At 45.4% G+C, this 27,308-nt stretch overlaps 2 protein-coding genes across 3 annotated transcripts in view; one reads left to right on the forward strand and one right to left on the reverse strand.

Moving 5' to 3' along the window:
* GTF2F2 (general transcription factor IIF subunit 2) overlaps window positions 1–27,308 on the reverse strand; it is an 85,108-nt gene that overhangs the window by 37,943 nt on the left and 19,857 nt on the right. For both annotated transcript variants that reach the window (XM_026040438.1, XM_026040437.1), the window contains one exon: window positions 11,368–11,449. In XM_026040438.1, coding sequence (XP_025896223.1) covers window positions 11,368–11,449 — 82 coding nt within the window. The remainder of the gene's footprint in view (window positions 1–11,367; window positions 11,450–27,308) is intronic.
* KCTD4 (potassium channel tetramerization domain containing 4) lies at window positions 19,258–20,143 on the forward strand. Its single transcript, XM_026040439.1, has one exon. The coding sequence runs from the start codon at window positions 19,339–19,341 to the stop codon at window positions 20,110–20,112; it is 774 nt and encodes a 257-aa protein (XP_025896224.1). The 5' UTR covers window positions 19,258–19,338; the 3' UTR covers window positions 20,113–20,143.

Raw genomic sequence — 27,308 nt, forward strand, 5'->3', positions numbered from 1 at the left:
ACGAATTATTTTGGGTTTCCACTTCTGTCTGTTTTCCAGTTAGTGGAATGGGGGGAGCTACAAGAATGTTCAGCCTTGGAACTGATTTTGAAAATAGGGGTTTTTTTTGTAATCCGCAAAGACAGAGCTACAGTTAACACTGCTGGAAAAGGAGGATTCTTTCTTTCCCTCTTACATCCAGGACACAGGAACTTTGCTTGGTAATCTCAGTATCTGCAGTAGGAGCCTACCCTCATCCACTCCCAACCAAACGATTTTTACTGAAATGATTTCGTAGATTATGTTTCATTTTCCTTTGCTCATAAATTGGAAGCAATTGCACTGCTGCGGCTGCAATGGTCTGTGGATTAACAAGCCAGGATTCATGGGGAGAAGTTAAGATAGTGCATCAGTCTTTCTTTCACGTTTAGATTATATAGGAATTGTTATATATGAATTGCTATTTATGAACTGTTATATATGAGCTGTCCTGTTTGTACCTTCCTCTCCCCTGCGTCACCAGAGTCACAGCTGGCTCTGCCCCATCTGCATCTTGCTCCTGTGGCTGGGCTCAAGAAGTCAGAGTTCCTGACAAGAACGTGCCCTGTAAAACCCCATCCCTCTCTGTGTCTGCTGATGGGCGACGTGTGCCCGGAGGCTGAGAACTGAACCCGGTCCAAGGCTCTGCGGAAGGCGCAGAGGGAACCTCACGGCCGAGCTCGCTCTTTTCCCAATCCACGGCGCTCTCTTCTTTGATCCTCCCCCTTGGCAGGCTCTCGGCCAGCCCTCGAGAACAGACACACGGCCGGAGGGAACAGCAGGGCACTAATTCCAACTTGTGCTACGCCTTGCAGGGGACAGTTCCTCCTAATTCTCACACCAGCCTTAAAGAAAGGGGCTTGGCTGGGTATTTCTGCAAAAATAACCAAGTATTCACAAATGCAGGGGCAGGCACTTCACTGGTGCCAACTCCAGACTCTATTCACACCTCTCAGTCACTGCTTGAGGGTGTCTGTGACCAGAAAGACGGTCCTGTACCTGTTAACTCCTGGCTGGTCTTTTTGTACCCGCAGCAGAGGAATCAACTCTGTGAAAAAAACCCATCCCGGATGGCTATGCTGCATTAAGAAAGCCAGGAGTTTCATCTCTCTGCCATAAATTCTTTGTAAAATAACACCTAAATTGTCATTAATACCTCACTTGTGTCAGATGCAGGATGACCCTGCTTTGTATTGCAAATTTGCAGGCCCTTTTTCTCCCTTTGGTTGGCAAGTACTGTGGTGGAGAGTTCATAGGATCACCTATTTCCCACTGGGCATAATGTGCAGCCTACACTGCTCCCTGCCCCTTACGGGTCTCTGCGTAGCTGACACTGCTAGTCAAGGCACACGGGTACTGAATTTTTCTGGATACAATCTACAGTAGCCATTAAAATACAGTTACTCTGCAGTAGCTGCTTTTCCCTGCACATTGTGTCTAAACAGATCCCGCTGGAAACACGGGCAGTTTTCTGAACAGTTGGGTTACTGCTGACCACGCTCTCTGTTGGGCTGGCCACCAAACCGTGGACCCTCGAGCTGCACATCTTGGGGCACCGGGGAACGGAGGTGGCCTCTTAGCCCCCCATGTCCTTATTCAACACACACAGTCCCAACACCAGAGCACCCTGCAAAGTGGGAGAGGAGGACGGGTTCCTGAATCCATGAGGATAAATTATCTTCTACAACACAGAAAATTCCCTGTTTGTGGCTATGAATCCCAGCAGACTCCAAGGAGACTCTGCTTGGAGTCTCCAAGGCCGACTCCAAGTCCTCCTTATGAAGGGTCCAGGAGGAAAGCCAATACCGACTGCAGGAGTGCTCCAACCAGCCACTGATCTAGTAGATGTGGGAGGAGGAAGAAAACCCAGTTTATGCATCCCAAGGAGCCTGCCCTGCAGCTCTCCAGGCATCTCCTAAGTCCATCTTTAGCTGCACTAAGCACCAGGTCAGGCTTTAGGAAACATTTTCTGGAGGTCAACATGGGGAGTCTCTTGCTGGCTGCAACACCCCGATGACATGGTCACAAACTGAAGCACCAAAAGTTTCACAGGAACTTAAGGAAAAATTTCTTGACAATGAGGGTGACAGAGCCCTGGCACAGGCTGCCCAGGGAGGCTGTGGAGTCTCCTTCTCTGGAGATCTCCCAAACCCGCCTGGATGCCGCCCTGTGCCCCGTGCTCTGGGTGTCCCTGCTGGAGCAGGGGGTTGGACTAGGTGATCTCTAGAGGTCCCTTCCAACCTCAACCACTCTGTGGTTCTGTGACAAAACACACAGCTTGCAAAGCCCTGGAACGTGAAGGAGGTGGCAATTCCCAGCTCCCCAACTGGCTGCTCAGTGCCACTGTTGGGCACCTCAGGCGTTTCTTGTGGGACTGGGAGAGGATGGAGCACTCATCTAAAACAGCCCCCTCCACCACAAAATGGATTTTAGAATTTCTTTGGCAGTCCTGCCTTACCTTCATAGGCAGCACTTCATTATCTTGGATGTCAAATTGGTTTCACGGTATCTAATAAAAACCTAATCCTGCCTATATCCACATTTCACTTCTGTACCACATGCACGTACCTGTAACACAAAAACCAACCGTGAAATACAAGGACAAAATCAATCAAAATTATGAACTAAAGCAACGTTAACCCTAAACCCTAACGACCCTTGGGTGGTCGGCAGACACCCAGACACCCAGTCCCATCTCGTCCCACGGGGGTAGGAAGGGAAGGACGTGGGCAGGAGCAGCTCTGCAGAGCCCTCGAGCTCCACCACCACAGGGCACCTCATCACCTCCTTGGCACCACAAGAGCTCGTGCAGGAAAATCCCGGGTTTATCCAAGCTCAGCTGTGGATAAAGCAGAGCAGACCCATACTGCTTTCCTATGGGCACTATTATATCAAAAAAAACCCACAGTTATGGCCAGATTTGTTATATGCTTCCTACCAGGGCAGAAGCCTATGGGTTAGATCCCATGGCTGGTGCTGGCCTCTTGCACAGCACGAAATTAGCCATGAAGTTGAGCAGCTCATGAGCTGATAATGATCCAATTCCAGCCAAAATCACTAACTACAAACAAAGCAAGTAACAACTTGGCAAACATACCGTAATAGATCCTAAGCAGAAGCCCCAGGAATTGTATATTATTGCCCACAAGGTGCACCTAAGAAATGCAGTTAATTAGAAAAGCACCAAATAACTTGCAGATCTGTAATTCAGTGTAGACTCAAAACAATGCAATATTTAAAGATGGACATATCACTCATATTGGCATAAAAGTTACATTTTGTTGAGAAAATATCATTTAAGAGAGAAGCCAGATCATTCTCTCAGCCATGTCGATCTTGCAATGGTAACAACAATAAAATAGCAATATAAATTTATCTTAAGGCAAAAAGCAGATGTCTCTACATTTAAATGGAGGCTTGGAAAACACAAGGAGATTGAAACCCATCATTTCTATAGAACTGTTAAATTTGTGCATGTAGATGAATGTATGGAGGAAACATATTCTCGACAATGATGCCTTCTACTCTTTTTTTTGCTCTCTTCAAGCTGTGGAAAGTAACATCCTGAAGAGGAGCTTTTTATGAAAAATAATATTAAAAATGATCTGCACTCGACTCTGCAATGTAGAGAAACCCCCGAGGATTTTAAAGTTCATTTACAACTCAAGCACAATCTGCTGACCTCCAGTGCTGACAGTCTTGTTTTCCCTGTCCAGGCAATTGAAGAAGTGGAAATTGGAAGGATGTTACATATATATGGATATAGATATATATATGGATATAGGCACACAAGCATTTGCACACAAACAAAAGCAAGGTACTACTCCATTTCCTTTGACAGGGTTCATTTGAATTCAACTCCTAAGCTGTGAGAAAAAAGACAAAACACGCCAAAAGAGGCAGGCCCTGGCCCTGGCGGGCGCCTCACAATGCTCTCTCCTTGAATAAATGTCTCAGGATGGTGGCTGAGTCCGAGCCGACACCTGCAGCGCTTCAATGTCTTGTACAAACACCTGGCACCTCCAGAGAATGAAAGATATAAATACCTATAAAATGCAACGCTGGGATCCCCTGTAACATGTATAATACAAAATGTATAATGTACCTTTGTATAAAATGGAAAATGTATAAAATATGACATGGAAAGCTGTAGTGCTAAAGCTGGGGTCTCTTCCCTCTGGAGAGCCGACGAGGAGCCCGGCAGATATCCCTGTTGGCTCCCCCAAATGAACAGTGCATTTCTAGGAGCTGCCACTGCTGGGACTCTGCCCGTGTCTTCTGAGATTCAGTCACTCGCTGCTCAAAGGGAATACCCGTTTGATAAGCACTGAAGCTCCACAGGGAGATACTATTTCACCAAAAAATAGTAACAGCAAATTTTTAAAAATCAGGAATGGGAGAAGGATGGCCTGTCATCAATGAACTGGTTCTGACCTTGGCTGCAGCCATGCTCCGTGCTGTATGGAAATATCTGCACCTTGTCACGCTCCCGACAATTTTAAGGTCTCCTTTGAGCACCGAGGATTTCAGAAACAGTTCAGTAACCCAGGAACCACTACCTGGATTCAGGTGCCACTATGCCAATAATCCAGGGACCACCACACAGCCTCCTCCTCCTCCAGAGGTTTCCCCCATGGGAAATCTAATACGACCTCTAAATTTTTCAGCAGAAGATGAAACGAAGGAGCTGTGCTCTCCATGTGCTGCTGCTGAAGTGACAGGAACAGGAAGGATGTCCCTAAGCGATGAGCCCAGTGAGTACTAAATAAGCACCAGTTTGCAACCCAGAGAGCCCTTTGCCCCCAACCCATCTTGGTGTGTGGGGCTGGCACCAGGAAGGCGCTGGCACCGTCCACCTGCCCTGGGCGGCTCCGGAGACCGCAGTTCTAGGAGCAGGAATCTGTGCCGCCCGTGCCCAGAACTGCCAGAAGGAAGGATTTATTTATTTTTATTTATTTGAAAACAAAAAAATGGCTATGGCTGGAGCCTGAAGAGACTGCCTGTTTTTAGCCTCCTACCTTTCAGTGGAAGGAAATGGAGAAGTGGATGTTTCTTAGGCTAATTAGCACCATGGCAAACTAGATACCAGATCCCTTGATAAAGGCAAAGCCTCGGAGAGCAGAGGAGAGGCAGCAGTGCCACCGGCACAACCAAATACTGCCCTTTGAAGTCTCTTTTAAAGCAGCTGGCCAGCAAGGAGACTCTTGGATTGAAACTGATGACTTCCTTTCCCAGGAAGGACCTGGTCAGACATCATTTCCCAAAAATCCCTCTTAAATACACATCCCTAACTAAGCCTCTCTACTCAGCTTGAGGGCAGGTTCTGGGAGCCACGAGCCTGTCCAAACTGCACAGGCAACGGCTGGCACGAGCACCACTGAGGAGCACAACAGCCTCCCAGAAGAGAAAAGCATTTCTGTGCTATTTGTACTCCAGAAGAGAAGGCACGGAGGGAGGCAGCAGGACAAATTTGGGAGAAACAAATTCCAGTTCTGTGTGCTTTCCCTTACCACAGGCCTCCAATTCCGGAGGAATGCAGGTGTGCCTCTCCCCTGGAAATAATGATATCAAAAAGACAGAAAGGTGGGAAATTTCATGCTGTAACCCAACAAAACACTGGTAGGGTAAAACTAAAAGGGACGGGTTGGTTATCCAGCAGGAAGCCTGCTTGTCTCATGCTAAGTCTCCACATGTTTTCAAGAAGAAGCTTCCAAGAGAAAGGAAACTCAGAGCCAACAATTTAGACGTGCAAAAACTCAGAGTACCAGTTTTTAACGTGATCCATAAGCCAGGAAATATATTGTGAAACAAGGGAAATTTGATTTTTGTTGTTTATTTTATTCTCCCTTAAAGCAGCCTGTCTATGCATGGCTACTTACAGCTAAAGACACCAGGGGAACAAACAGAGATGCTAATTGTAACACTTAACTGCAGCTGTAAGAAATACACAATAAACATCTGCTGAATGGCAAATGGCAGCTTATTCCTTCTCTATTAGCACTATTTTAATGGCCAGAAGCAGTGCCCCCATTTAGAACCTTTCTCTTCTCCCTTATTCTATTCCCCAAAAAAACGTGCTCTATGGAATGAGAATTTCAAGCACTTGTGCATGTACTACTTGGCTGTTCAATTGCTCACAAATAAAATGCTATTTGCTTTATTTGTAAAAACAGATGGAGGCCTGAGAATTTAATGGAGATATAGCATACATCTCTCAACATTAGCCCTTATGAACATGGTTGTTATATTCTTCTCTGCAAACTGAGAAATTGCTGAGAAATGCTCTAGAAAATTAAGAAAGGAAGTATTTCTAATACAAGCAAGAAATATTTTTTGTACTTACTGCCAAGTCAGTTTAAACCTAGGTAATCTAGTTACTTAAATCCTATCAAATGGCTTTTTATATTAGGCTGAAATTTATTTCAAGATAAAGAAAATCATCTTTGATATCTGAAAATCGTGGTTGCATGAATGACAGCAGATGCAATCTCAGATGAACATAAAAACGGCCTCCTAGTTCAGATGAACTCAATAGCATTTCTGCAGCATTTTGTGGAAAAAAATGCACAAATTTAATCATATGTATTTAGTCAGGAAGAGAATTCATAGCCAGCCCAGCATATTTACAAAAATACCTAAGTAATGGCAAGATGGTCAAAATAGACATTTTCTTTTGCTAGTAGGGGGCATTTGGAAAAAAACAGCACAATCTTCATTTTCACCAATACACTGAAGTGTCAGTCAACACTGCTGGGGTATTTTAGAGAATAGGAGCAGCTACTGCAAGTCGCCTGCACCAAATAAGCTCCACGTGCTTGCCCTAGACCATCGAATGTCAGGACTGCTACTGACCTAATTCATATGATCATAAACAAATGTGACTTTTTAAAATGTGGAACTTCACTAATTATTCTAGAGCAGTTTGCTACCCATTTCTCTCAAAAGTCTATCGTGTTTGTTTATTCCACCAGCTTTTTCTAAGGGCTTTTAGCAAATTCTCTGTAGAAAAATGTGACAGAAAAAGCAGGAACACATGCAAATTTCCTCTGCCTTGTTATGAGCTGTTGTGATGGCAAATGCCATTTTCACTAATGATACTTCAAGAGGTATTTTCAAGTAACTTTGGAGAATTACAGCAGAGTATCAGCCTCACTCTGGTGAAGATTACAAATATCTTACCTGTCAGCTCTCCTAGGCCTTTGAAATCCTGAAACTTCTCTTTTTTGTGTGTGGGTGATGGATGGGAATAGTTCGGGAGGATTCGGTAAAGCAGATTACATTTATCTGAGGCAAATTCTCCTCAAATCCATTTCTAAAAGCTACGGGCATTTCAGGAGGAATTGGGAATGAAACAAGGGATCTCATTTTATCTCTCTCTTTTCTTTTTTCATGGCATTTGCTGCTCCTGGGGAGGCATCAAACCCTGCATCCATCGACCTATCGATCTGAAGGAGTTGCTGTAAGCACAGAACCATCAGCTGGAGTCAGAGCCTTCCAGGAATTTTGTTTTCAACTTTTCCTCCAAAGGAATTGTGGTTTGAGAGCCTGTGATACTCAGTGTGCTCAAAAATTATTCGGGGGTAGAAGAGACTGCCCCAATAAATGTCTTTGAGGAAAGGCAGAAACAGAAGTAAACAGAATGAGGAAAGGAGGTTCAGAAAAGAATGGGGAAGGAGGAGGTTTAGCTACAGTCAGAGGGAAAAAACAAGGGGATGAAGGTGAGAGGACCTGCCCAGAAATGGAAACAGGTAACAAGGCTGAGGGGATCAGAGATGGGGTCCACGCCAGGCCCCTTTCCTCTCTCTTTGGCGTGAAACAGAAGGTCCCTTCAAGAGCATCTGTATCTTTTCCTCACCTGCCAAGCGGTCTGATGGGACCCTGAATGTTTGAAGGGATCCTCTTCTTCGTGCCCCTGCCTGCCCAGCGCACAACGGCACCTTGGAGGACCCCCCTCTGGAGCGTCCTCAGCTCCAGGGGATCCAGCACCGGCATCAGGAGGTGAAGGTGATGGAAAGGAAAGTCTCGGAAAATGAGGGAATGCATTTTGCCTCCTTGTGGTGGAAAGGCAACAACAGAGAAAGGGAGAAATTGATGTATTTTGGAAGGGTCCCTCAGGGTGGACGTGTGGCCTGCTTGAAGGAACCCAGGTAAGTGAACCTAGGAAGGTGACATGCACGGAGTGGGCACAGGACCAGTGCCAAGCGCAGCATGGGCTTTGTAACGAGCCACAGGAGCAGCACAGTCTGTGACACCCTCTTCTGATGCTCACCGAGATGGGACAAGAAGGGATCCACCAGGAAGAGTAGCCCAGGGAAGGTATCTTCTGTGACCACCACATGGAAAAGTCCACCAAAACCCAGGACACAGATTCTGTCCTGTTTTTTTCCACCACAAATACAAAATATTTTTAAGTAGTGAAAACCCATGAAACCCATTCCCACCATGACCAAGTGGACATAGATTGGGAGAGGTGCCTGGAAATCACATCCCAATTTTCACTTGGCTGTAGTAACGTCACCAGCAGCGACCATAAATGTGTAACTGATCATTAAAGCGTTACAGACAACAAATTTGCTCTTAATAAAAACGGCTCCAGGAAACCCAACAGTGTGAAGAGTCACTCGTGCAGGACTGCAGGTGCTCCAAGGCATTTGTTCCCCCTCGAGGACTTCAAGTTCAGCGAGATTGAAAACAAAACAGAGCAATAAAACCAGCACCCTCCCAACATCAACACCTCCAAAATGGAGAGTACTCCGTGGAGGTGCCTGGTCACACATTCGCTCTACCTGTGCGACTCGCTGTCCCGAGGGACATTTTTACATGACCTTTGCTTTGTTCTGCCCACTACCTGTCCACACCTTCCCGCAATCCCACCTTAAGGCTGCTCCTTGGGGAGAAGACCCCCTACAATCTGCTGCACCTGACAAGGCTTTCACCCATAGGCACATGCCACCTAATTCTGTGCCTTCCTCAGCCACCCTTAGGCGCCCGTCACACATTTACCTCCCACCCAACTGCTGGCAGTCCCCACAACGAGACCATCACTTGGTCCACGCATGGGAATGGGAAAATCCAACGCAACAACATCACACCAACGTCTCCATCCACCCTCTGCCTTGGGTCATGTGCGGAGCCAGCTACAAGGAATCCCTGTCTCCACCGAGTACCAGGGAGGCTTGTAAGTCCTGGAAGTTACTGCCAGCTTCCATGGGGAAAAAAAATGAGTGCCATTACTGGAGTGTGCAGCTTAACTTCATTTTCTAGATCTTCAAAGTCTGAAGCGACTGCGTTTGTTATTTAATTTTATTTCCTTCCTGAACTCAATTTACTATTACAGCACTTAAAGCCTACACAACAGATTTGCTGTTTTATCAATATTATCAGCTCCACCTTTGGAGCACTTCTCTCATGTAAAGCACAATAGTAAATAAAAAAGTGAACCAGAAAAGGTTTTACATAACGCCCTTCTCTAACTTAGGCAGTTTATCTCCAAAATTTGTGCTTATTTTCAAGCACCAACAGACCCTGCCACACGCTGAGGGGGGAAAGAGCTCAAAGTGAAGGGAGAAGTTCCATTTTGCTCCTCAAATACCAGAAACGTTTGTTTGGGATTGACCAAATCCTCGGAGGCTGGGATTGCTACATGGGCTGAATCTCCCGCTGATTTCCAGCAGATGAGGAGCTTTTGGGTTGTTTGTTTTGGGGCGTTTTATTGAGTTGATGGTGCATGACCAGAAACCTTTATGAAGAGGCAAAGTTAAAACCTACACACATACACAATGGGGCAGTGTTTCTGAAAGGAAAGAAGGGAAAAACCACTGCTGTGAGCGTGTGGCTCCGCAGTGCTTCCTAATGCGGCGCCTGCCTTCACATTCGCCTCCCTGTGGGCACCTCCAGGAGCCGGATCCGACACCTCGGAATTCCAGAGGGGCCGCACGTGCATGTGCGTCATGGAGAGCTCCCACAGATCTGCAGGACTTAATGCACGTGCATTAAACTGCCTGCAGACCTGTGGTGAAACTGGCTCCCCTGTTCTCACCTGCTGCTGTGGCCAAACCTCGGGAAACTCATGGGATAACTAATGGAAGCCTGAGTCCAAAATCCCACAAAGCATCCGGATCCGGCGACTTTTGGTTAAGGCAGTAACTAAATACCCTCCCCGGACTCTATTCATATACACCTGGATTTGTCAGGTTGAAATGAGCCCTGTTCTGGTACCATCGCGTTTGGTTCATCCTCTGTTTCACACTGATGACAAAAATCCTGGGAGCAGTTATGGAACACAGGCTGAAATGAGCTCCTTGTACACGAGCAAATATATGGCACTCACTTGCCAGCAGCTATAGCACACAGTCTGAAAGCTGAATAAACACTGTAAAAACACCAGAACAGTTATATCACAGGGCAGGTTAGTAAAATATAATACACCACAAACATGGTATAGATGATAGATCCGGAATTGTGCATAATCACTTTGCCTTTTTCTGCAATTTTCTGGGGAACCAAACACTAAGCTACGTGGCTCATGATTCCCTTTCTGAAATTGCCTGCCTTGCATTTCACTATTTACAACAAAGCAGTCATGTAAGAGGGTGATTTAATTAAAACAGACATGCTAGTAACACACAGGTATGTATTTAACACAACACCCAACTAAACTCCAAAGCTCATTAATAGAGAGCAGCACTAAGTTAATTATCCACCCAACACGTGAATCACACGTTGGTGTGTGAACATATCCTAGACATATCGGATGAAACCTTCCAGAGACACTAAATGATTCTGTTTAATTCATATTTTGTGGTTTCCACATCATTTCTGACAATTCCACAGACTCCCTTTTTGAGCAATCCTCCCAATTAGAGCTAAGATTTCTCTTTAAACTCTTTCCTATTTTGGCCGTTTTAAACATCTTTTCTGAGGGCCTCTTTATCTAGCACGTTGTGACATTACCTTAAATGTTTCACAGCACTAAATTTGGGCAATCTGCACAGACACCTATAGGAAAAAATTCTGTCCTAACAAGGCCAATATAAAACTTTCAGCTCTCTATAAATTCTGCTTTAATCACATTGGAAGCAGATGTGAACAAATACAATGTGTGCTCCAGCAAGAGTCACATACCTGATGGAAACTCCCTCTCCCGTCAGTACAAAGGGCAGGTAAGACTCTCACTCCAACCTTCCCTCCTTCCTTCTGCTAGTTCTATCCAAGAAGGATGAACAGTTCCAATGCTATAGAAATCCTACGTAATACCACGATAATCCCAAAGTCATTTCTCCTCAGCAAGGTAATAATAAAGCATCAGAGTAGGATATCCCACATCCACGCATAGTGGCACAGTCCTACCTTTTCAGCTTCATGTAATTCTCGCTAGCTGCAGGTCTGCATTCAGCCCGTTGCACCACGATTCCTTCGAGGGAAAGTTTGTCTAGAATGGAAAAACAAAGCATTGCCATGCATTAAAATAAAACTCACCAGTAAAGTCAGCATTTAAATTATTTTTCTGTAATGCAGTTTAGCAAACCTAAGTTCTCTAACCTCTGCTACTTTGATATTGAAGAAGAAAAGCAGAAAAAAAACACACCTGCAGGGGTGGTATCCCCTACGCATCCCTGTTTTGCCATCGGATGCTCTACATGTTATGAATTAATCACACAGACCAATTTTTTAATAAAAAGCTAGGAATTGTGTAGCCCTCCCTTTTCAGTGTTGCATCCTGCTTACCTAGCAACTGTTTTCTAGAAAAGTGCATTGAGCACAGCCAGTATCTTTGAAAAATAACCTGGAAAGAGGATCCCATCAGGGTATCCAACATGCGTGGCAGGTAACACGAGAGCAAGTTTTATTCCTACCTTGTCTGACTGTCATCAGAAAATAGGGTGGCCTATTTGCAGTCATAAAACTATAAAAACATTCTTCACCAAAGGAGGGAAAAGCAATAAAATAATAGCACATATGGTAACACCAGGGAGAAGAGACAGCCCCGCAGTTGCTAATGGCGAAGCTGGCCTATGTAAGGAAGTTTAAGTTTTAAACGCTGTTCTCTGCACATCCACCCCTGCAAGAGGCACGTGGCCATCTGCTATCAGCCCCTTCTTGCCTAAAGCACCATTCCCTGTCAGTGCAGAGCAGAGCACCAGCAGCAGCCCCGCTGGGAAGCAGGAAAAGCCTGAGGAGGAAGGCAGCCTCACGCGGACACCAGGCAGCAGTGACCTCGGCTAAGCTCCCGGTTTCGTCCTATGTGAGCGGGGTCGGTTCAAGGGCCTCTTTTGGGTACGGACGGGACGGCGTGTCAAAACGTGCACCCCGACAACAGCCAGGGGCAACACGAACTGATGAGTTTCTAAACTCATGATTAACTCTCATTATTTCTCATTATTTCTCTCATTATTATATATATCAAAGGATCTCACCTCGCTACCGGTGTAGGAGAGGGCACTGCCACTTCCAGCTCCCAAGGAGGAGAACAGAAAAACGGCAAGAACCAAGGCAAGGAACCCAGCTCCTTCCGTAGGAGAGGTGGGAAAATCCCCCGTATTTTTCCAGGGCCTTGCAGACTGACATCCAATTACATGCATGAATCTATGTCTGCTCTCTTTAAATAATGCAAGCAACAATATATTTTGTCATCAAGTATTTAAAAACTGATTTCACTTACATGTTGTCCTTGTTTTGACTGAGAAATTAACAGCTTTATGGGAAAAAATATTTGCATTCTGGCAGTTCTGAACATTTCCAAGCAATATTTTAGGAAGATATTTCTGCTTTTGCGGATTTGTAATGGTTTAATGCCATAAGAGAGAGCTTAGTCTGCTTGCCTGACCTCCTGTGTAGCGCAGAAAATTAAATTTATCCTCTTCTGTGAGAAACCTAATAACTTATGTGTGACTAGGATGCTATTAACATCAGCGTTTTAATTCTAATGTGAATTTGTCTTCAGCTTCCAGGAGTTAGTTCATCTTTCTGTACAACATTAAAGTGCCTTCTAATACCTGGTACTTGCTCCCTGTGAAAGTATCTGCACATTGTAATAACCAGGTCACTTCTCAATATTCTTTACAATAAATGAAGAAGTTCAAGCTCGTGCATTATCTCACCATAAGGCATTTTAATACCGTACTTGAATCAGTTCTGCAGTTCTTTATATGCCCCTTGTTCAACATTTCAATGACTGTAAGAACACAGATTCCATAAAGCAGATGTAATACTCCTGTACTGGTCTTACACCCTATAGAAAGGCACAATAACCATACAAAGACAAAATAACAGCTATAGGAGAAGAGTTTTTACATCCAGTTTGCATTTTAGCTCAGCTCACTTCAAATGTCCCAAGGTTATCGAGCAAATTCTCTGAATCCCACAGGGAAAGGGAGGGAGGGAAACGCTGGGAAGGCAGCTCTGGGGGATCCAACGAGCTGTCTGTGCTGGCAGGTTTTCTCCCTCCACTGATTTTGCCTCATGTTTAGATGACAAGAGCCGGGTCATGAGCAATTCCTGCCTAAAACCAAGCTCAGCGGCTCGGTGAGTCTCCACGATGTCCATCTGACTCTCCACGATGTCCATCCCCAACACACCCATTAGGAACCTTTCCCACGCTGTACGTTCTCCAGATGCACATTACATGCCCTCTTCCTAGGAACACAACTGCTTCTAGCTGGTGAAAACTGTTTTTGTTAAGCAGATTCTGTGAACAAAGTGATCTGGGGCACCCTGTGCTGCTCCTGTCACAGTTATTCACCGTCTGGCCAGGCCTTCGTGTCAACCAGGATACATTTTACGAGCAGCACCTCCATCCCACCGCTGCCCCTCTTGCTAGTCCTGGAGGAAGCCAGGATTCAAACTGCTTCAAACTGCTCCTTGCAGACGACTTCCCACCGATAATTACTCTCCCATAGCTGTCAGCCAGGTCTTCATCTCGTTCTGTGCTTGCTTTTTCTTTAACATAAATCAGAGCATCACAGGATACTAAATTGCGTGAAGGACGAAGTGCTAACAGACTGCAACCATGCTCCTTTAACAGGCAAATTTCTCAAAAATAAATAAAACGAAGTTTATTTGATCAGAAAATCTTTACATTAAGCCACATTTGCTAATACAAATTTCATAGACATGTGTGTGTTATTTCCTTTTCTATCTTTGAAACTTCATGACAATTTTTCCTTTAGTTTATATGGTACAGCTATAAGGCTAACTCGCCTATATCCACCTAAGTCATCCATCCTTCTGCCCTCTGGAGGCTGATGTGCTGTGAGCTGCAGATTTTGAAACCTATTCCTAAATTTTAAGGATCAGTATCAGTATCAGTAACCAGCTATTGCCAATACCAATCATTTAGGAAACTCAATAACAATTATTTCAATCTTTCAGCTAAAAACGTTCATCCCTAATAACACCTTATGTGTTATTTCACCTCTTCAGTAATATCCTTTTTTAATTACCAACGCTCTGGGCTTCTTGCATTTAATATTCCACTATTTCACCAACGGCATCAATGCACAATGCCGTCTACAGCCTCAGAGATCCTAATGTTCCAGCTATCCTGCCAAAACTTAACCCACTGTCCAGAGCCCAGGTTCATGTCCCACTTCTCCCTGCCCCTTTTGGGGATTTTAAGACATCCAGAGAGTCTATCAGAACAAATCTATTCTGGCTGGAGCAAACCTACTGTGCTAAGCGTCCAAATGCAATATTGTAATAAGGGGAAAAGGATTTCTTTATTGCCTTCACAGACTAATTAGTCTTTTTTCACCAAAATCATGCACCTATTTATTATCTCCAGGAACCTAGATTGTTTTTCACCTGTTGCAGGGCCAGGGCTCCACTAAAGACATCCCAAACGTTACATGTCTATCTGGATACATGGCATTTCCACGCTCCTATTAGTCTGGAACTAAAAGGATGAATCAGGCATGAAAGTAGTGATTCTCCACTAAAATACCTGCCCAAACAAAAGCAGATAGAAACACACAGATGAAGAGGCTGGAGTCCATGAGGCTGGACACATCCAGGGATTGATTAGAGGGGAAGGAGACACACAATTCCCAGAGCTTCTCACGCCCGGAATGGCCTTACGAGAGGCGAAGACGCAAGATCAGCTTTGGAGGGGCTGGTCTGCACAGTCCAGAGCTGCCTCCACTGCTGCCACGTGGACACTCATCCCTACATCCCTCCTGACCGCCCTGTTAGGGAGCTGCAAGCGCTGGCCCTCTCAGTGACAGGCGGGTGACGTGAGCTGTGGTGCTGCTGCTGCTGCTGCTGCTGCTCCTGCTGCTGCTGCTGCTCCTGCTGCTGCTCCAGCTTCGCCTTCTGCTGACAGAGCCCGTCAAGGAACCAGAAGGTGGTTAAGATGCTGCAGACCACCTCCACACAATGTGGAGCAAATGCCACCGAGGGGCCTTTCTGAGAGAAAGGGAAGGGGAGAGAAAGAGGAGCAGGGAGATGGTCTGCATTTGCAGGTGTTAATTTGCTAGTCTCACTGCACCCAGCTCTAATTTACAGGCACCGGGTCTTGTTAGACTTTTGGCTGTGAAGCTGCAGAGCTTGCTCTAAAAGCCCATCCAGACACTAAGGAGCTCTCCCTCTTTATTAGCCTAATAAATCATGTTTTCTTCCATCAGGTGCATGTTTTCCAGCTTCTTACCCATCCTCGTTGCTCTGAGGGGGTCCAGTTTACTAAAGTCTCTCCTGAAACGCAGCTCTTAGGGTGCATGGGGCAGGACCCACAGTTTGTGGCCCCTGCAGGTCATGAGAGTTGATGGATGCATGGGATGGAGGAGATGGAGACCCACCTTGGAGGCTGCCATTCCCAGCAGGAGGAAAACGTGGCCAGGAAAGGGTCCCAAGAAGTCCTCTGCTTTCCCTTGCCCTGCTGCGCAGGCTCCAGCTGAATGGGGCATCCCCACTGCCATCATTTCCTTCCTTATTTACTACATCTTTCCTAGGAATCATCTCCAAACTGCACCAGTAACCACGTACTTCTTCACTGGCCACAAATACATAAATATACAGCAAAGAACCAAGCACAGCAGCACTTCAGGGCTAATTCTCCTCTTACATCTTCTCGTGTGAGACCCAGTAGATGGCTTTTCTGTGGAGTTAAATGAAAGGGAGACTCCTACAGCCTAATACAGTCTAATTAAAAAATGACAAATAAGGCCTGCTCACAGATTTACCAGAAAAAAAAATAAAATTGCCTCCTTTGATGATCAAACTTGTAATATTAAAAAAAAATAGTAAATGGAGCCAGTCCATTTTCCTTACACCCACATTTGATGGTTATTATTGTATTGCTCTCCCTTAATTTTTAGTTGACTGACCTCCAAGTCAGATTTTTTATTATGTCACTTTTCATTTTAAATACTTGGGTCATCCGCTTTACCTTTTAAATACTGGCACAGCGTTGGCTTTTTCAATCTTGCTTAACTGCAATGCTCAAAAATTATTGGAAGGAAAAGCAGCATTAACTGTTGATGGAGCTTTTTGGATACCTCTTCAAAACCTTCTGAATGAGGATTTTGCAGACTTGCTGATGCAAAAATCTTCCATTTTAATTAGTGTGTAGACCTTGCTTTCAATGGCTGTTAATCAACATCCTTGTGTTATTACTGGAATGAGAACATCTATGCTATGACTACTGTAAACCAGAACCTACTTAGTGGTTTAATTGCCCAATGAGCTCGCCAATTTTTGGTGTTAGGACATCAAATGACTTGCAAATTACTTAGATAACTTATCTAAACATGAGCATAGCTTTTAATATAGGTCAGAAATTCTGTACCTCTTTCAGCTCTTCCAGAGCAGCAGCACAAGCAGGAGGACCACGGAGGAGGGAGATGATCCAAAAGCAAGAGAGACAGGACAAGGGACCGTGTCGCTCTAGAGGATTTGCTCTCCTGTGTAGGACTCTGCTTCCATGACCAGGGCACACGACTGCTCAAAGGTGTCTAAGCTCAAGAAATACATGCACACCTTGACCGAAATGGGCCTTGGAGCAATAAGAGGATGGGCTGAAAGGCAGAAAATGCTCATTCCGTCCTCCTAGGCATAGCAACACATGCAGAAAACAAGGAGCTCTTCACAGCCACTGAAATAACTCTTACCTCACTAGAACAAGATGCACCAAAGTACCTCATATACCAAGAGGTGTTTATGAAGAAGGAGGATTTTTGGAAAAGCTTTCTGTAGCATAGCAAAGAAAGGGGAAAAATTTCACAAGGATGTGACAAGTTTCAATTTTTTCCTACGGATGACTGTCAGGGAAGTAAAGTTGCATGGGCTTGAAGTGTGGAAATTTTACAAATCTACATTTTGCAATTCTCAAAAGTTTAAACGTAGATGCTCTGCATCTTCACACAGCACATTCTCTGCATCGAATAAGCGTTGAATTTTTTATCATATGAAGAACTTAAATGATTTTGCACGATCTTTAAAAAAAAATACTTGTTCGCGAAATTTCAACTGGAAGTGTTAGAATATTCAGAAGAAAACGAAATGTGAAACTAAATGAGCGGATTTAATTCTCAACTGCTGTTCTGTAACTGCTATCTTGCACTTATAGATAGCTTGCCATGAAAGATGGTAAAATGTCATTTCCTTCACTAACCCCAGCTTTCCCTGGAAATCTCTAACTACTTTTGCCAGAACTTTCTCTGTTCATCTTAAAAAATTTTTCATCACGCCAGATCAAAGTGCCATAAAATCCCTTCTCGCAGGGTTTAACAGCCACCAACATGGATCTGCATTGTAGCTACATACAATCTAAGAATATTAATTAAAAAAAAAAACACATTAATTTGAAAAGAAGCCTCCTGTAATGACACATACACACACATAAAAGAAAGAAAAATTAACCACATGTAAAACTATTCAGCTCTTTCATTTTCTTGATCATATACTCAATAATAGTGAAAGGGGTCAATTTTGAAAAGGTCTAATTATTTTAAAGTTAGAAAATGATGGAAACCTCTCTGACTGAAGTGATGCTAAACAGAGTGATGGCATCAAAGAGTTAAAATTAAAACCATGACTAACTTCTGATAAATCAAACCTAATGAATAATATATGCTTAATATATCACATAATGGCAGCAGAAAAAAAAATAGTGCAGCCATGCTAGGCAGGAAGAATAACAAGTCAAAGAAAAAGAAAACTTCATTTATTTCTACTAGATTCAGCTAGCAAGTAATAGCATATTAGAGTAATGAACCCGTAGTATTAATAACAATTAGTCTTCCAGGGAGCTGCGTGAAGGGAATCTCGACAGAGGGAGCAGAAGAATTTACAGGAGCAGGATCCTGTTGTTGCTACCCAGGCGAAGCAAGAGGCATCTACCTGCAGCGTGAGGACTGCATCTTGCCAGGAAAAAAACATGGAGCGTTCTCCGGAGGCCCGGGTACAGGTAAGCGGGAAGGGGGAAAGAGCCGTGGGTTTTGGAAGGCCGTGGGAAAGGGGCCTGGCATCCCAAGGGGCCGGAGGGATGGACGGAGCCAGGCGTGGGACCGCACAGGGTGTTGCGGAGCTCCGGGGTTAGGAGTTGGCACTATACGTTTTAAAGTACTAAGCACACAGTTGCGTTTGAAATAATATCACTCGTTTCTGCGAGGACCTGGAAACCGTCGCAAACGTCCCGGTCTCCAGAGGGAGTTTTGTGCCCTTCTTCCCTCACGGGGTTAAATGCGAATCCTCCCTCACAGCCACCTGGAAACTGCCTCAAGTCTTCCGTGCTTCCAAGGCAGGATTCGTGCCGTTCTTCCCTCACAGGGTTAAACTCAAATCCTCCCTCACAGCCACCTGGAAACTGCCTCAAATGTCTCTGTCTCCCAGTCTCCTGAGGGAGTTTTGTGCCTTTCTTCCCTCACAGGGTTAAATACGAATCCTCCCTCGCAGCCACCTGGAAACCACTGCAAATGTCCCAAAAATGTCCCAATGTCCCGGTCTCCTGAGGGAGTTCTGTGTCCTTCTTCCCTCACAGGGTTAAACACGAATCCTCCCTGGAAACCACCGCAACTTCCCAGCCTGGGAGGGAGTTTTCCTCCCGTCCTTCCCTCACAGGGTTAACCCCGGCGAATCCTCCCCGGCTCCGATGTCTGCTGCATCCCTGGCGGAGCCGGAGACGCCGCCCGCCCGCGGCCGCCCACCCCAGGGCCGAGCGGAGCGGAGCGCCCGGCAATGCCGGCGGCGCCTCCACGGCAGCACCGCGCCGGAGCTGCGTAGAGGCGCCCTGCGGATCATCGGGAAACCAGGCACCAGCCTCCCCTGGAGCCGCAGGGAGCCCCGCCACACAGGCTGCTGTTCCTCCTCCTCCCGGCGGCGCCGAGCATGGATGGAAAAGCCAACAGGAGGGAGATGGAGTGTGAGGAGAAGCAGAGCAACTCGGAGGGCTGTGATGCGGACAAGGACTACCGGACGTCGCTGATCACCCTGAACGTCGGCGGCTACCTGTACATCACGCAGAAGCAGACACTGACCAAGTACCCAGATTCGCTTCTCGGAGGCGTGATAAACGGGAGAATCATGTGCCCGCTGGATGCGGACGGGCATTATTTCATAGACAGAGACGGACTCCTTTTCCGGCACATCCTCAACTTCCTACGGAATGGGGAACTTCTTCTACCGGAGGGGTTTCGAGAGAACCAACTTCTGGCGCAAGAGGCAGAGTTTTTCCAGCTGAAAGTGCTATCAGACGCCGTGAAATCCAGGTGGGAGAGGGAGCAGCTAGCGTGCAGGGAGACGACTTTCCTGGAAATCACCGACAGCCACGACCGCTCACAGGGTCTCCGGATCTTTTGTAACGCTCCGGATTTCATAGCCAAAATAAAATCCAGAATAGTTCTGGTGTCCAAAAGCAGGCTGGATGGATTTCCGGAGGAGTTTGCAGTATCTTCCAACATTATCCAATTCAAATACTTCATCAAGTCGGAAAACGGCACACGGCTCGTGCTGAAGGAGGACAACACCTTCGTCTGCACCCTGGAAACTCTAAAGTTCGAGGCTATCATGATGGCTCTAAAGTGCGGATTTAGGCTGCTGACCAGCCTGGATTGCTCCAAGGGCTCCATCGTTCACAGCGACGCCCTGCATTTCATCAAGTAATTCCGGAAGCAAAGGAAAAGCAGGAGACCCCCCCCGGCCTCGCCGCGTGCTCCAGGCGAGCGAGCGTGTCTACCCCGGCGCCCGCCTCCGTGTCTCCTGCGCCCAACGGAGACTTTCCGCCCGAGTTTAACAAAACCGGACCTGCTAAAGCCTGCAAGCAGAGACCGGCCGCCGCTTCCTGCCGCTTGCAATGTGTGTTTTCCTCGCGCTGCCTCTCCGTGTGCTGTGTGACTAACGGGCACACTCCTCGTGGCTCTGCGAGAGCCTTGGCGTGCAACGCGCAAGCTTAGCCGTGTTCTGCTCGGAACCAGCCCGCAACGGATTTGGGCCGGAATAAATGGGTTTGAATGTTCTGTAGTGTTTTTTCTGCTCATCTACTGCACTGGATTTGCAGCACCGTGAGGCTGCAAGAAGGTCTCAAATTAATCAAGTGGATTTTGAAGTTAATTAATCAACTTGATTTAATTTTCAAATTAATATCTCCATTTCTTAACACACGGTTTATCAGCTCACTTGGCTGAAACCCAAAATGCAGCTGTATTACTGAATGCCTAACAATTTCTAACTACACCTAAAATAGCAAAATAATGCGGAGGGGGGAATTAGTTCCATTAGTGGAACCGAGCTGAAACTGCATGGTAATTTTTTTCTATTTTTTATTGTATGTGTATATGTGCTTTATGCAAAAGGGTTGACAACAATGTTGGGTATAAATCTGATCTCCAGAGGTCCCTTCCAACTTTAAGGATTCCATGACAAAGTTTCACGTAACAGGTTTCCAGGAATGACATCCGACGGGGCCAAAGTCGCTAATTCCCATCAATAATTGCTGATTATTGCAATTACTGCAATAATCAATTGCAATTGCACAGCCCTCGTTTTGCACACAGGTTTAGCTGAAAAGCAGGCAGAACCATCAGCTTTGAATGGATCACCTGCTGCATCAATGTAAGTAACAGGATAAATAGCTGCTTCCTCCTCATCTTCCCTATGTCTCTTAGCCATTTCACTGATATTTTAACAAAGTGTTAATATCTTCTATGGAACAACCCTAACTAATTTTGCCGTAAATATTACAAACCAGACATTCGACAGGCGGAAAGAAAAGAAAAAAATATATCATAAAAGGTATAAAAGGTAAAAGGAAGCTTCACCGGCTGTTTCTGAGCTCAGGCTTTGTTCGCTATTGGACCCAAGGTTCATTCACAGCTCAAATGAACCCCAAATTCAAGCAAAATGCCATTAAAGGCAGAAAAGCACCTACCAAGACATTTCTCAACTTTCTTAAAATGTTTGCTTCCTATAGAGAAAATACTACAAACGCCAAAATAAAATGTGGTCCTAGCCACGCTGCAAGTGACAACTGAGGGAAGCAGCTAACACAAGACAGGCTGGGAACAGTTTTGTCTTGGAACAGGACAAGACCTTTGATCTTTAGGAAACAACAAACCCATTTTCAGTAGTGAGCGGGAATACAAACCCAGTGCCCACTAATGCTTCAGCAGGGACCTGTAGCCACTTGTAAGCAGGTCCCTTGCCAGGGATGATTTTATAAAGAGAGACAGGCTCTAGCTCTCCAGACCAGGCAGCACTGACAGAAATACGTGACTTTATCCAGTGGGAAAATCCAATCTCTCCCGCACGCTGTTTAGAATGAACATATTGACTAAACACCGTGAACTTTTCCAACCAGACTCCAAGTAATGGCCTGAAGGATCAGGAAAGTTTAGTTTTAAATGGAACTTCTCCAAACTAAACATAAACATTCAAACTAAACATAAACAAAGTGTAAATTCCTGATAGTCCTAGAAGGGTCTGTGTGTCCCAAAGCTTTTCTAAGCTTGTCCAAAATCATTAACTAGCTAATAGCAGAAATAAATAGAAACAGAAATAGCAAAATATGACTCTTTATATATCCAGGTTTTTATATTTCTACGCCATCCAAGCTAGAAGCCTAATACTGTGTATTGTATGTGTTTTCTTTTCCCAAATAAATTATTTTCAAATTCAGAAAGATCTTCAGAAATCCTCATTAACCATTAATCTTCAACCTACAACAATCTCTGGGACTTTTGTGAGAAGTAAACGTGAAAGTCACTGGAAAAATCCAAACTCTTTTTGGGTTTTCGAAGAACTGGAAATGCCGCTGCACAGAACAAGTCATGAGAAAAACATCTGGGGACTCACTGTGCATGAGGGAGAAATTCTGACTAGACAATCTAAGAAAAGCTCCACAACTGATGCACAAGTCTGCAAGACGCCTGCTCGCAGTGCTGTCAAATCCATAACCTATCAAAGCACCAAGTCTGGAGGAGGCTGTTGCTTCTGAGATGTCAAATCACCCATTTTCCCTGAAACGCTTTCGGTTATAGCCTTCAGTTATAATGATGACTTGACTGGGATATAACAGTTTAAAAGGAAAAAAAAAAAGAATAATTACCATCAATTTCAAATGATCAATAAAATAAACGGTGGTTGGCTGCCTTTTGTTTGGTCTCTTAGGAGGACACGTATCAAGGAATTGTATCAAGAGCAGTTTAATATCAAAGAACAGTATTTTCATCGTAGAATGACTGTACTCATGGAAAAGCAGTAGGGAATTGGATATTTCTGCATTTGTTACAGCAAATGCCTTTGCAATAGAGAAATTCACACACACCTCAGTAATCTCAGATAATATCCCCACTACCTGAAGTATCTTGCAAGAGAATTCTGCTGCTATTCCTCAAAAATTCATTGGAAATCTTTGCCAGGCCACCAGTTCGGAGTACCTATTCCCCTCCTATTCTCTGAAAAAGAAAAAGCAACTGAACACCATTTTCTCTTTCTGTAGTGAAAATGCATATGTCTAACCAGAAGTAAAAAGAAATTCCTCTGCTGTTGTATTTCTGGCTTTTAAAATCCACTGATTGTTACATTAAACACTTCTCACTGCAATTGTTTCTATTTCTGTGCCACTTACACTGACACCAATGCAATACGCGTTAAGGCACCATAGGGCTCCTGCTGCAACAGTAACTTCAGCCTTGTCTTCCTTCCTCATTTTCACGAGTGCTCGTGTTTGTACAAGTGTGAAGGTTTGGAATTTTTAGGTGCCATCTCTCATGGAGGGCACCTCCATCACAGCACAAACAGAAGGCAGATGGGAGATAAGAAAACCATTCTCTCCCCTGTTTACATTGAGAAAAAAACGCCTGCAAGCGTTGAATCATATCATATCTGCTACAATCAGAGGCTTCAAACTGGTTATAAGCTTGAACAATTTTTCAAACCAAGAGGGGTCTTCTTTTCATGTATAAACAAAGTGACCGTGTAGAGCTTCCACACTGTGAATAATAAAGTTGCCTTTTCAGTCCACAGATGCTCACCAACAAGTTTATGTCGCACGTGTTCACTGTGACTTACGTTGATGCTTTTGCTCCACCACCGCAGGCTGGGCTGGGAAAGACACCAGGGTACCTCGAAGCTACTTCTGCCTTTAAGTTGGAAGTTGCATCCCTGATTCTACTCTGGCCAAGGTAAAGCTGCGGAGTTGAGCGCGGAAATTAAAATACTAACAGTGTCCTGAATTTACTTGGGAGATGATAAACATGCAAGGTGTTCCTATTCCTCTTTCTCTCATTAAGAGCTAGACCACAAAGTAGCCCTACAAGTAACAGAAAAGAAGTGTAATTTTCATAATTTCTCTAACGATCTTCAATTGCTGGGGTAGGAGTAATAAGCAGGGAAGGAGTAACCACCTGCCCAAGCTGGGCCCCCCAAGCTAAGCCTCAGCTTGATGCCTCGCACTGGGTCAGCTCCCTCCACGTGGAAGGAGGGCAATCCAGGGGGCAGGTCAGGAAAAGGAGGGAGCTGAAGGCAGCAGGACACCGAGGCAGGCTGTGGAAAACGAATATCCTTGCGTCTCGTGAAGGCCCCCAACAAAAGCCATCAGGAACCTGTCCCAAGTTGGTCAAAGTACCGTCGCGCAGCGTCCTCCCACGCCTGTACACCAACATCTCACAGAACCACAGAGTGGTTGAGGTTGGAAGGGACCTCTAGAGATCATCCAGTCCAACCCCCTGCTCCAGCAGGGACACCCACAGCACGGGGCACAGGGCGGCATCCAGGCGGGTTTGGGAGACCTCCAGAGAAGGAGACTCCACAGCCTCCCTGGGCAGCCTGTGCCAGGGCTCTGTCACCCTCACAGGGAAGAAGTTCCTCCTCACACGGAGATGGAACTGCCTGTGTTGCAACTTACACCCATTGCCCCTTGTCCTGTCACTGGCCACCACTGAGAAGGGTTGGCCTCCTCCTCTCTACATTCTCCCCTCAGGTATTTGTACATGTTGATAAGATCCCCTCTAAACCTTCTCTTTTCCAGGCTAAACAGACCCGGTTCACTCAGTCTTTCCTCACACAAGAGATGCTCCAGTCCCTTAATCATCTTTGTTGCTCTCTCATCTTTGATCTCCATCCATGGAGTCAAAATCAATGGCTGTTTCCCCACCCTTGGCAGCACAGTGTCACAGTATCACTTATTTGCCTTGTTTCTACCTTATTTGCCTTATCTTACTTACATCTTATAATACTTTATCTTATTTGCCTTGTTTCCACCTATATCTTATAATACTATACCCTATCTTATGATTCCACTTATTATCTTATAATACTCTACCCTATTTGCCTTGTTTACTTTATGTTTCTATCACTTATTGGCCTTGTTTCCACCTAAAAGCAAGCATGGTTGCAACAGGTACCCGCTGCGACTGTGAGCTCTGTCTCCAGTCGCTCATCCCTCACCCATCTGGTCAGAATCCCCGTTTTTGGTCCTCTGACCATGACACCGCTCTGCTCATCTTGCTGTCCCCCAGCACCACACACGTTTGTGTTATTTTCTCCTATCCCTCTACCCCTTTCATGGGGGCTTTGACAGGGACTGGGCATCAGCCCCGCTCCTAAAAAGAGAAATTAGTAAAGACAGTGGCCAAAAGCAGGTGCCTCCAAACAAGACAACCATGCACGATGCTCCCCCGACTCTCCTGTTCTCCAACCACTCGCCGCTCAGGGAGCTCTGGAGCCAAATGAGCCAGCCTGGATGCTACAGGACACCCTGACAGTGCAAAAGGTTGAGTACAACCACTGCCTGCTTGCCTGGTGGCCAGTCACCACATTCACAGCATCATAACTGCACCACCAACATTTTCATGCACTTGTGCCTTGCTTTCGATTGTATTTTTGCATTTGGGTGGGTGTCAACTGGTCACATCTCTCTTAAAGCAGCTAAGATGTATTTACATCCGAGAAGTAAAACAACATTACAGCATCCCTAGCACCAACGACTGCCATAGGCGCTTCTCTCTCTGAGTTAAAAGCTTGACAGAGTTTATATTGAATAAAATGGAAACAGCTTAAGAAACTGTCCTCCTCCTCTTCTTTCCACTAGCACAAGCAGAATGAAGGCAGACAACAAATATTACAATTTAATAACGGCAGTGCCACATGCAAGAATTGTTTTATTTGGATAAAAGGGTCAGACTGCCCTAATTCTGCTGCAAAATAAATCAGCAGTGGGGAATTAACTTGGATGTCTGACAAAATACTCTTTTTCTTTTTTTTACTGGAAACATTTCAGCTTTGCTAGATAGCTATTACCTACCTTCAGTTTAGTCCCTTGTTTTATAAAGCAGGGCAGAAATACTTACATAGACAGTCAAGTGACTAGTTATTAAAAAAAAAAAAGATATTTTTCGCAGGAAGATACAGAGTTATGTTATTTACTAGGGAAGTAATTGATAAGGCAACAGAAATCTGAGAGCAGTAAATTAATATTGTGGTTTTAAGATTAGTTTTGAAATGGAGCCTCTGTAAGTACAAGGTATTTCTATATGACACAGAACACTGTCGTAAAACGCTGCCTCTGTTAGTCACCGTTTACAATAAAATGTCCAAAAAAATGATAAGTGAGGCAAGAGGAGGTAGAGGGAAAGGCACAATGACCCCCGAGGAATGGAAGAGCCGGGATGAGACACAGTTCCCTTCTAAAAGAAACCACATAACAAGCTATCGAACTAGAGGGGAGATTTCCCTTCCCTAAAAACGTGCCCGGCAGCAGTACCGCACACGGCTACAGCAACAGCCTCCAGGAAAAGCTGTTTCTCCCTGCACTGGAAGCAGTTTAACATCACTGCTGCTACCATTTAACACCACGTTCGCTCATTTTAAGCTACAGAAAAGAATATGGCTCTGCTGCCTCCGAAACCAAACTGTTCGCAGAGCCAGCACAATAATTACAGCGGCAAACAACAGCCACTCGCTTAAAACATTATTAGAGCGCGATGACATTCAGCTTCAACACGTTAGGGCTTCACCACCAAATAATGAGAGGACGTGGCTGTTAGAAACCTGGCCATGCTGCAGGTCTGCAGCCTCCTCCTGACGGCGCCAGGAACCTCTGCAGCACTGCCTTGCTTGCTGGCAGGCTGCCTTTGGGGGATATCGAGCACTTTTGTGGGCGCTCGTGAAACCTACGATTTCTGGATATTTAAAGGTGGGGGGGAGCTCCTCTTCTTTCAATCCAAACACTATTTCAGGTGCTTCTACAGCCAGGCAGCCAAGCTTTCCCAGGATACAGGTATTTTTTCTCTCTGCCCTCAGGAAGGTGCAGGTCCTGGGGCTCAGGACGCGATGCAGCCCTGAGGGAGGTGACAGCAGCTGAGGTCGAGGTGACGAGGAGGAGGACAGAGGGGCTCCGTGACAGCGGCCGTCCCCTTGGGGCCTCTGGGCGCACGGAGGTGCCCACGCGCTGCAACCCCACGGCCGTGCAAGGCAAGCGGCCGCGCTGATTAACCCAGAGCTCCTCGGAAAGCCGTCACCCCCTGACTTCTCATATGACAGATTTCAGAAAGCCAATTTTCTTCTCCTTTTTTTTTTTTTTTTTTTTTTCTCTCCTCCCTCTGCACAAGTCAGAGGGATGGCAAGATTCACATTTCTTTACTCATTAATGCACGGTTTCGAGCTACAGACCCACTGCTGCAGCTGCACAGAAGGCTGTTTGTTGTCTCTGGAGCGCTCTGGGGTTTGCACCGTGGTGAACAGATGAAGGAAAAGAAGAACGGGTCAGAGGCAGCTGCAGACTCTCTCAATTAGCAAGAAAAAAATTAAGCAAACAAACTACCAACGAACAGGCTAAGCATCAAAAAATTGTAAACAGAATA

The sequence above is a fragment of the Nothoprocta perdicaria genome, unplaced genomic scaffold, assembly GCF_003342845.1.
Source record: "Nothoprocta perdicaria isolate Ctin4 unplaced genomic scaffold, notPer1 scaffold_257, whole genome shotgun sequence".
NCBI classification, from domain to species: Eukaryota; Metazoa; Chordata; class Aves; order Tinamiformes; family Tinamidae; genus Nothoprocta; species Nothoprocta perdicaria.